Source organism: Kogia breviceps, chromosome 8 (genome assembly GCF_026419965.1).
Source record: "Kogia breviceps isolate mKogBre1 chromosome 8, mKogBre1 haplotype 1, whole genome shotgun sequence".
Taxonomy (NCBI): domain Eukaryota; kingdom Metazoa; phylum Chordata; class Mammalia; order Artiodactyla; family Physeteridae; genus Kogia; species Kogia breviceps.
Window position 1 is genome coordinate 88,563,014 of NC_081317.1, and position 10,443 is coordinate 88,573,456.

At 45.5% G+C, this 10,443-nt stretch overlaps 2 protein-coding genes across 23 annotated transcripts in view; one reads left to right on the forward strand and one right to left on the reverse strand.

Moving 5' to 3' along the window:
• Positions 1–743, forward strand: part of RUSC2 (RUN and SH3 domain containing 2) — a 61,129-nt gene extending 60,386 nt beyond the window's left edge. For all 19 annotated transcript variants that reach the window (XM_059071644.2, XM_067039629.1, XM_067039634.1 and 16 more), the window contains one exon: positions 43–743. In XM_059071644.2, the coding sequence (XP_058927627.1) occupies positions 43–244 (202 nt within the window). In that variant the 3' untranslated portion in view covers positions 245–743. The remainder of the gene's footprint in view (positions 1–42) is intronic.
• On the reverse strand, positions 679–6,045 carry CIMIP2B (ciliary microtubule inner protein 2B). Of its 4 annotated transcripts, none has more exons than XM_059071683.2 (6): positions 2,695–6,045; positions 2,076–2,299; positions 1,770–1,987; positions 1,509–1,560; positions 1,235–1,287; positions 679–939 (listed from the first exon to the last, which is right to left on the reverse strand). In XM_059071683.2, the coding sequence occupies exons 1-6, from the start codon at positions 2,748–2,750 to the stop codon at positions 700–702; spliced, it is 843 nt and encodes a 280-aa protein (XP_058927666.1). In that variant the 5' UTR covers positions 2,751–6,045; the 3' UTR covers positions 679–699. The 4 variants fall into 4 exon arrangements, with proteins under 4 accessions (XP_058927666.1, XP_058927668.1, XP_058927665.1 ...); XM_059071685.2 differs by having other exon boundaries at positions 1,235–1,432; XM_059071682.2 differs by having other exon boundaries at positions 1,509–1,563.
• Between the last annotated feature and the right edge of the window lie 4,398 nt (positions 6,046–10,443).

Consider the following 10,443-nt stretch of genomic DNA (forward strand, 5'->3'; position numbering starts at 1 on the left):
TCTGGGTGGGGTTTCTCTGACCTCCATTTGTTGTTTCCCCAGCGAGGTGAAGGCACTGTGCCACCATCTGGCCACAGGCCCTGGACAGCTGAGCTTCCACAAGGGAGACATCCTGCGGGTGCTGGGGCCAGCCGGAGGAGACTGGCTGCGCTGCAGCCGTGGCCCTGACACTGGCCTGGTGCCTCTGGCCTATGTGACTTTGACCCCAACTCCAAGTCCAACCCCTGGAAGCAGCCCAAACTGAGGCCCTGTGCATGCTGGTGGCCTCAGGGACCCTCACAACCCCTAGACTCATAGCCTGAGAGCCCTTCCCAAGCCCTCTGGCTTGGTTACAGAGAGTAGACCGAGAGCTGGGGGTCACATATCCCTGTGCTCAGTATCAATTACTCCCCCTTAACTGTCCCAGTGACCTCGTCCAGATCTCCCCCAAGGAAAGGAGGGAAGGGACGCAGCACTGGGCTGCCAGAATTTCCCCGGCCCATCTTGGCCAGCCCTCCCATGGGTACAGACAGGCATGTCCCTGTGGAGGAAGGTGACCAGAAGGCCCGTTTGTGGGGTTCCCTAGGCCAGGTGGTGAGAAGGATGGGTGACAGTATTGGGGCCAGTTCCCTAAGCCCCCAGCTGTAAGTAGGCTGTGGCCAGTGCCTGGTGGTCAGAGGAGGGAGGAGGAGCCCAGGCTCTGTTTATGTATTTATTTATTTATTTATTACACCTATTAATAAAAAAGGTGCTCGGCCTCCAAACCATTCTCTCTTTGTGCCTTCTCCCACCCTCCAGACCATCTTTCTTCTTTGCAAAAGGATGGCTGGGATAGGATGAAAAGGAAAGAGAGAACTTGAAGCCTAGGTACCTACGCCAGGAGCTGCTTCTGGATGGTGCTGAGGCCCAGAGCATCGTGGGTGAGATGCCCATATGTGCGGCCAAACTGGAACTTATACCCTGTGTGGCCAAAAGATTCTGTCATTTGTAGCCAGAGGCATTGAAAAGTTATTTCTCAGCCAGTTGCCTAGAACCTCCAAGTTATCCTTCAAAATCTGGTCCTAACTACCCACTAGGAGCTACGTCAGTTCCTTTTCTGCCCAGTGATAAAGCTGACCCAAGGTTCCCCATATCTACTAGTTCCAAGCCCTAAACCACCTCCACCTATCTCACACACACACACACACACACACACACACACACGCACACACAAATATTCCAGTCCCCAAAGCCTCCCTCTGGGGGCTGTCCTCACCTGGCACATAGCCCCCATATTTAGGTAAAAGGCCCAGGTTCTGAGGGTAGGTCCTGGAAAGTGAGGGGAGATGTTTAGGATCCTTCTGGGATCTGCCCCCTGACTTCATCTGTCCAAATTCCTGCAGTGCCTGGTTGCTGAGCACAGGAAAGCTGGAACCGAAGAGGAAGCGAGCACGGGGCACATAACCAGTGAAGCCTAGGGGAGGGGGATACTAAGTCAGCACCTCCTGGGCGCCTCCCCAGGCCTTTGGTCATTACCCACTTCCTCTCACCTGACATGAAGAACTTGCGAGGATCTCTGTCATCCATGGAATAAGGCGAAGCCTTCTGAGGAGAAGTTGATAGAAGAAAAACAGGGCTATCAAGTTCAGCCCCTGGGCTGTAACACAAGCTCCCAGGGAGGTGAGGCTGGCGGTCTAGCCCACATCCCCTGTCCCACAACCATGCTACACATGACCACCCCAGACCTGGCCACACAGAGGTAAGGCTCCCCACTCCCGCCTCGTACTCCCCATCAGCCTTCTCGGTCTCACTTGTTCTGCCTCCTGCCCCAGCTCTGGCTCCTTTTCCGTCTCCACCTCTGCCTCCAGCTTTGGCTCTTGGTCTTTCTCCACGTCTTTTTCTCCCCTGGCCTCCTTTGGCAGCTCCTGACTCCTCTGTCTCCCATACCACTGAGTGAAATCATTCAGAGCCTCAGCCCAGACCTGGCTGCTGTTCTTGGCAAAGATGAACTGTGCCTGGGGTACAAAACCTAGGTAGGCAGGGGGCAAGGACGATTTGTTAGTGTGGGGGACGCATGTTCTGGGATGGGGGGTACTTGTTCATACCTGTGTACATACCTGTGTACCCAGGGATCATGCTGGAGCTGAGCCTTTCGTGTCCACGCCTGACAGGCAGGCTTTTCCTGGGGCCCTTGGGAGATCTTGGAGGCCGGATGGGAGGCAGAAGTGTGCGGTGGGCAGGGGGCCAGGCTAGGCCAGGAGAGCCGCGCAGTAGCTGCCCAGTCATCTGCCCATAGGTCTGGCCCATGCTGAACCGAAGTAGCGGGCAGTGTCCAGTGTACCTGTAGCACAAGTCTCACCCACTCACCTCCAGAATCCCCCGGCCTCACCATCCCCAGAGGCAGAAGCAGAGACCTCTGAAGCCCTGATCTCTTCTGGACTCAGCTGTGTATATATTTTGAGCAGGCGTTTCTTAGTTCTCTATCTGGGTTTTCAACCCTTCCCCTCTGCTGTTACCCTGTTACCATGGAGAGCACAACACAAAGCTTCATAGCAGGCGCGGCTACTACTCTTCCCCTTGCTTTTCCTTTTCCATCCAACATCATAGACATCCCAGCCATAAGCCTCCCATAACAGAATGTCCACTTGGCCCCCATGGCCGAGGTGGCACAATTCTGCACCCTTTTACACCCCTGTTCCCAGAAGCAAACGGGTGTGCTCTGGGTAGAAGTCTTACCCTGGGATATAATGAGGGTTCTGAGGGTTCAGCCCTGGTATGAAGGTGCTAGCCATAGCCGTGGGAACCCAGGCGAAGTTCTCTTCGTTTCTCTGAGCCGGGCTCCTGGGCTGTGTGTGCTGACTGTGTCCAGGGCTGGGAGGCCGACCCAGAGGCAGGAGGCGGGGCTCGGGGAGGAGAGAGGGGTGGGGGCACTAGTGATGGCTGTCAGGGCCCGGGCCGCAGGGGAGTGGAGGCTCACTGGTCCGTCCGTCCACTCTGGATCAAGGGCAGCCCTGCCACCTGGGGGCAGGGAGAAGGCCACGTACAGTCTCGCCACTGCAGAACCAAAGGAAGCCCTGAAGTGGGAGGTGGGGGAGCAAAAACTGACAGGCCCATTGAGCTCTGTCTCGAAAGAGGGCCCTTCCTTCTTAAGCCCCTCTCTGAGCACCTGCCTGAGGAGATGTGGATTCTACTCTGTGAGTCTTGGTTGAAGGTGATGGAGTTCCTAGGAAAGCCCAGGGGGGAGGTGATAGAGAGAAAAGGAACCTAAAGACCTCTAGGCAGTGACATTGCTTATTTTCAGTAAGGTTAAGGACAAGAATTACTACTATAATCCGGATCATCATCCATTCAACAAATATGCCCTGCTCTGCCAGGCACGCTCTACAGTGGCAGAAAGTGCAGAGGAGTGGGAATCAGCGTGGCTATGCTCCACATGCCTATGGGCAAGTCATTTAGTATCTCTGAACCCTACTATCCTCATTTATAAAATGCAGGTGCTACTATTCACCCTGCTACTGTTGTGAGGCTCAGATTAACATATGCAAATGTGCTTTGTAACAAACACCTTGAAGCCAGAATGGTGGGGTAGGGGAAAGGGCACAGGCATGAAGTCAGGCAGCCATGGGCTCCTAATAGCTTGAGCCGACCTTACCTTCTCTGAGCAGGTGGCTTCTTCTGAACCTGAAATCCCTAACTCTTAACATGAAGGTTAAAATAGCCTAACCTACCAAGGTGGTGTTAAAAATAAAGTCAGATAGTGTGTGTGAAAGAACTTACCCCAGCACCTGGCACGCAGCTGCTAAAACTTAATTTCCTTTCCTATTGTTTAGTATTGTCTCTAAGCATCTAACACAAACGGGAGATCAATGAATGGTTAGTAAATTCAGGGGTTACAGGTTTTCTCACTGTGGGAGTTCAAGGGAAGGAGATATGAAGGTAATGTTGAGGTTTAATCAGGGGGCAAATTAGAATTTGTTAAGAAAACAATTCAGATCCTAAGAGCAGTACAGACCGGGAAAAAGATGTGGGAGGGGAGCATGATTAGAACTTTGCGGCTGGTTCAGGGCTGGTTCAGGCTGGTCCACCTTTCCAGGACTCAGAGCCTTTGCTCTCCTCCCCACGCCCGACTGTGCCAGTGCCTGGGCTAACCAAGCATGTGTCACTGACTTCTTGGGAATTGCACAAGAGGGCCCCAAAGAATACATTTCATGTTTCTCAGTGTTCTGCCAAGGACACTTTGGTATGTGGACACTTGGTATGTGTCATTTAGAGCTAGAGTTAGAGAGGACTTGGCTCCCAGGAAATATGCTAGAGTGAGGGTGGGAGCTGAGGGGAGAGCCCAGAATAGCAGGAGTACGTCAAGGCTAACAACCTAGACTTCTGGATTCTGTCACAGACACTGTTGGTTGCACACTTCGTACCTATTCCCTACCCCATCTCCCTTCTTCCTAACAGAACTTTAATTTCGTTCTGCCAAGCAGTCAGGAACTTCAGGGAAGCTGGAGCCAGCCATAGGAATGAGTCTTGATTAGTCTAAGCCCATCATAGAAGTCCCATTCCCCTTGCCAGTGACTGGTTAGGCATGGGCTTGTGGCAACCTGGACAATATGAGGGCAAATCTGCTGGAGTGAAGGAGTGTCCTGGGAAAAGTTTCTTTGCTCTTAAAAAGATGCACAACAAATTAGAGAAAGAGAGATGGACAAGAAGGAATGATGTCTTTTCCTGCCTCTAGAAATTCTGTGGATGTGATGCTGGAACCTTGGCAGGCATCATGAAACCTGTGGAAAGCTAAGCTAACCTGGGGACAAAGCCTGAATCCGTCCAGGGTGGATGGCAGAATAGAAAGGCCTGGGTCCTTGATGGTAATGTTGAGCCTCTGATTTAACCAACCTTCTTATGAAATAATTTCATTATTGTTAAGGCCACTTTAAGTTTTCTTTTACTTAGAGCCAAAGGCGTCACAATATAAAAGTAAAACGAAACACAACAAAAACACTAGTTCTAATCCTAGTCACTAGAGATACAGACATTGGCCAAATTCATCTCATCAGCCCTCAGTTTTCTCATCTATAAAATGGGTAAACTAATGTTACTACCTCATTGAGCAGGATATGGTAGATGAGATGATGCAAAAAGAGCAGCTGGCCCAGTGTCTAACTTGCTAATAAATAAATAGCAATTCATTGTGTTTAGTTAGAATTTGGTAGGATGGGAGAAAAGAAAAAAGTAGTAAGACTGGGAGTTCAGGGGAAAGAGTCTGTGAAGTTGAGAAATGGAAAGGTTAGAATTTCAAATTGGGATGTAGATTAGGATGCAGGGACTGGAACAAATTCTGCAGAAAAGACCTTGGCAGCTAGAATCTGGGTATGAGTTAATATAAGTTAGGAAACAAATTATAATTAGTCTTAGATTCATGGTTTGTGAAGAAACAGCTTACTGTTAATGGTGAAATGGCTTGTTACTATTATTGTTTCCATCTGTGTAAAGAGTCTTTCTAAATCCCTGAAGATTGGAAGGACATTCTAACCTGGGAAAGGAGTGGAAGAGCTAGCTGAGGGGCCTGTAGGAATGCTCATTGCCTTGGTGCCTCCTTCCGAGGGATAGTCATCATGGTAACCTACCCACAACTTGTTCCTGACGACAGCTGCCACACCCAGCAGCCAGTGTTGGATGTGGCAGCAGAGAGAAATGTTTCACTGGGATTACACCCATCTACAAGATGAAGGTCCAGTTAGGAAAGCCACGACAGTGCCCTGCTCACTCCACACAGCCTGCTGGGTCTCCAAAATGGCAGTCTACAACTCTCTTGTGCTCTGCCTTTGATCTGACCGGGAATTGCTGTAAAATTTCATATAAATAAATACAAATATCGAATCATGTCATACACCTGAAACTAATATAATGGTATGTGTTAACTATATCTCAATTTTTAAAAATCAGAATATTTATCAGCCAAAAAATTTTCACATAGATCCCAGATCAATCACTTGATTGTATGTCAATACTGGGCAAACATAAATACCCTCTATGAGGATGAATTAAAAGAAAATCATGAGACCTTTGGAAAAAATTCCTCAGATCTCAGAGACAACCAAAATTGAAACAAGTGAAAAGAATGAACTCCAAAAGATTACATACAACATAACACCCTTTAAAATTAAAATATATAGATGCAATAAAACTACATAAACAGGAAAGCAAGGTAATGATGAACATGAGTTCAGATGCTTACCTCACATGGAAGTGAGACAGTGGAGGGGGAGGAGACCATACGTGTAGTTGTACGTTATTGTCAAGGTCCCAGTTTTCGTTTGGGATGGTGATTTCATAAATGCTTATTATCACACATTAGAATGAATGAATTAATTAAACCATGGGCCAATGATGAAAGTGTATCATAAACCAAGGATTATGATAACCCAAATCTGTGCAGTTGACATCCAAAGAGGTGGAATGGGGTGGGGTTGGGGAGAATCCAAATAGAAATGATCAGAAACAGTGGTATTGGGCTTCCCTGGTGTCGCAGTGGTTGGGAGTCCGCCTGCCGATGCAGGGGATGGGTTCGTGCCCCGGTCCGGGAAGATCCCACATGTCGCAGAGTGGCTGGGCCCGTGAGCCATGGCCGCTGGGCCTGTGCGTCTGGAGCCTGTGCTCTGCAACGGGAGAGGCTGCGGCAGTGAGAGGCTCGCAAACCACAAAAAAAAAAAAGAAAGAAAGAAACAGTGGTATTGATAAGACTTGAATATACTTTCTGGTTTTAGTGCTCAAGAAGTCAAAATATTAAAGAAGAACAGAATCTGAATAAGGATGATTTATTAGCTACACACAGGGAACTTTAAAAACTGGCCATAGTCTAGTCCTGCCTAACAGAGCAGGCTTGGGCAAATTGCTTAGTCTTTGAGCCTCAGTTTCCACATCTGTAAAATGAAAGAGATGCACTAGATTGTTATTAAGATTCCTTCCAGTTCCTACTCCCTTCTCTATTTGCCAATGCAAATATTATATGGGCTTTAAACATATATACATATTACTTTACTTTTTTTTTTTTTAAGAAGATGTTGGGGGTAGGAGTTTATTAATTGATTTATTTATTTTTGCTGTGTTGGGTCATCGTTTCTGTGTGAGGGCTTTCTCTAGTTGTGGCAAGCGGGGGCCTCTCACTATCGCGGCCTCTCTTGTTGCGGAGCACAGGCTCTAGACGCGCAGGCTCAGTAGTTGTGGCTCACGGGCCTAGTTGCTCCCCTGCATGTGGGATCCTCCCAGACCAGGGCTTGAACCCGTGTCCCCTACGTTAGCAGGCAGATTCTCAACCACTGTGCCACCAGGGAAGCCCTATTTTACATATTTATGTATTACATATTTATCTTACATTTTATATTCATATTTATGTATTTTAAAATATATACATATATGATTTTTTTAAATAGCAGAATCTTTGATGTGCTTTTAGAGTCATTTTTTAAATTGAGGTATAGTTGATTTACAATGTTGTGTTAATTACTGCTATACAGCAAAGTGACTCAGTTATATATACATTCTTTTTCATATTCTTTTCCATCATGGTTTATCACAGGATATTGAATATAGTTCCCTGTGCTAGACAGTAGGACCTTGTTTATCCATTCTATATATACCAGTTTGCATCTGCTAATTAGAGTCATTTCTAAACACAACTATATTTTTAAAGTTTCATACTTTAAAATGTGCATGTGCCTCCTAGGATGCAGCTCCAAATGAGCCTTATTCAACTTATAAATTTTCCTGAAAATAGGCCACTATCTGGATATCTCTGCTCTGAGCATAGAGGATGGATCAAAGCAAAGGAGAGGCAGAATCTCTTTCTGGCATTTTTACATGTATAACATTCTTCAAATCTACAGCACCAGTTTGTTTTTTAAATAAAGTTATTTATTTATTTATTTTTGGCTTTGTTGGGTTTTCATTGCTGTGCCGCGGGCTTTCTCTAGTTGTGGCGAGCGGGGGCTATTCTTCGTTGTTGTGCGCAGACTTCTCATCGTGGTGGCTTCTCTTGTTGCGGAGCACGGGCTCTAGGCGCGCGGACTCTAGAGCACAGGCTCAGTAGTTGTGGTGCATGGGCTTAGTTGCTCATGGCATTTGGGATCTTCCTAGACCAGGGCTCAAACCGATGTCCCCTGCATTGCCAGGCGGATTCTTAACCACTGCTCCACCAGGCAAGTCCCTCCACTAACTTTCGTTAACCATCTCAGCTAGGTAATTACCTTCTGGTCACTATAGAGATGAATAGATGAATAAGATATAATTCCTGACCTCAGTGATTTTACAATTTTAAAGAGGAGTGAGAGCTACAGAGAAAATCAGTATAAACACCACAATGTAGATTTAAACAAAAACAACTGACTTTATAATAGGCCACAAAGAAAAATCTCAAAAATCCCAACAAGCACAAATAAGCCACATTTTCTCACACAAACGCAACAAACCTGTAAATAAAAAACAAAAATTAGGTTAACCAAGCATACAAAAAACCCCAATTGCCTCTGAATTCAGCTTTGATTGAATTCTCATTTATTTCTAAAAGATGGTATATAATCACACTTCTTTTTTTTGCCCCAAGTTAAGAGGGCATTTAAAAATTGTCTAAATGTTGGGCAATTTTTAGCCTCAAGTGTATACTGGCATCACGACTAAGGACATGGGCTTAATCCTAGATCCATCACTTAACTAACTGTACAGTCTTAGGTAAATTAGTACACCTCTCTGTATCTCTTTTTCCCTCATCTATGAAATGGGAATGGTAATACTGTAAGGACTGATTTAAATGGTGTATGTAACACAGAATAGTTATTGGTACCTAATAAACTGTCAAAATTATCATTAAACAAGTGTTCCAGTAGGAGCTATTTTTGTTACAAGAAACAACTGTCTACTTCTGCTGGCCCAAGTATAGCAAGTACAGAGGAAAAGAGGTTATCTTAAGGATGAAGTAGACTTCATCAATGTCCAAGGAAAGGACTGTATAGCCTGCTTTATAGCCAGGCCTCATGGCAGCTGGAATTGAGGACTTGAAAGCTAACAGGAGCTAAGGCAGTTATTTTCGTTCTTTTCTCCTTGAGGCCATGTGCTTCCCTCTGCACATCTGCTCAATCTCCCTCTCTTTCTTATGCTCTCATTCTCTCTCTTCTTCTCCCTCCCTCCCTCCTTCTCTCCCTTCTTTCCCTCTCCCTCTCCTCATGTCTCCTCTCTTCTGCCCCCTCCCCATTCTCTCCCCTTCCCAAATGGATTTGTCTGCCACATCATAACTCCGGTGTGCATGTGGCTCATCAGGAAACGAACTCCTCTTCCCCAACATCTCTACAACTGATTCTTAAGCAGGGATGTGCTTCAGAATTACCTACAGAGATTTATAAAATATTTATGCCTGGCCCTATCCAGGTTATTCTGGAAATTAGTGCCCTGGTATAGTTTTTTAAAACTTTTTTATTTGAAAAAAAAATCAACCTATAGATAAACTGCAATAAAAATATGACCTTTACATGGATTTACCAATTTACCATTATTTTGCAGCTCAGAGAAGCTTCCGTGTGCCCAGGAAGGAAGGAGAAGCAGATAGGATGAGCACTAATATTTATACCACGCTCATCTCTCTCAAGCCTGGCCTCACAGCAGGTGAATAGGCTACACTTACCAACTAGCTGTGCCAGAGAGGGCAGAAGGTCATGTGGTGCTCACCACGATGCTTCAGTAGAACAGACTGTACACAAACTAGCCTGGAAAACCAACTAACTGAACTAGCTAATAACTAAGCAGTCAACTCAAGAAGCTAGAAAAAGAGGAAGCTCATAAGGTAAGGAAAACAGGAAAAATTTATAAAGCTGACAATAGAAACCAATAAATCAGAAAATAGGAGAACAATTGAAATTATTACTATAAGAACTGTTTTTTTTAAAAAGACAACAAAATAAGCAAACTACTGGCACAGATAATCAAAAGAAAAAACACTACACAAACCCCCTAATGCCATGAGGAAGTGGCTAAAACCACAGACACACAGGAACTTGTTTAATTATAAAAGAATACTAGCTGAAACTCTATATAACTAAACCAGAAAATCTCACTGAGATTAAAATTGTGTAGGAAAATATAAATCAAAATCAACCCAAGTGATACAGAATATCTGAAAATAAAATAACAACCATAGAAGAAATTGAAAAAGTGGTCAAATAGTTGCCACCTACCGGGAGACCCACACTACACTTAATTTACAGAATTAGTATGAATTTAATTCAAGAACTAACAAATTCAAGATCTAACAAACCTCATACAAATCTTACAATAGATGAAAAATCTAAATGAAACATCAAGCCAGGAATAGCATGTAGCAAGATGCTTGCCATCATGGTCTTCTTTCCTTGAATCCAGTAATAGTTACCACTAAATGATCACAGCCCACTTTCTGAGACCTCCCAAGGCTCTGCAAGACAGCATATCTTTAGTGATTTCTGC

Excerpts from the sequence above, each read along its gene's own strand:
- CIMIP2B (XM_059071682.2), bottom strand. The coding sequence starts at position 2,750 with ATGGCTAGCACCTTCATACCAGGGCTGAACCCTCAGAACCCTCATTAT. Across the intron at positions 2,300-2,694 it reads AACCCTCATTATATCCCAGG|GTACACTGGACACTGCCCGC; the intron begins GTAAGACTTCTA and ends CTTGTGCTACAG. Across the intron at positions 940-1,234 it reads ATATGGGGGCTATGTGCCAG|GGTATAAGTTCCAGTTTGGC; the intron begins GTGAGGACAGCC and ends TTGGCCACACAG.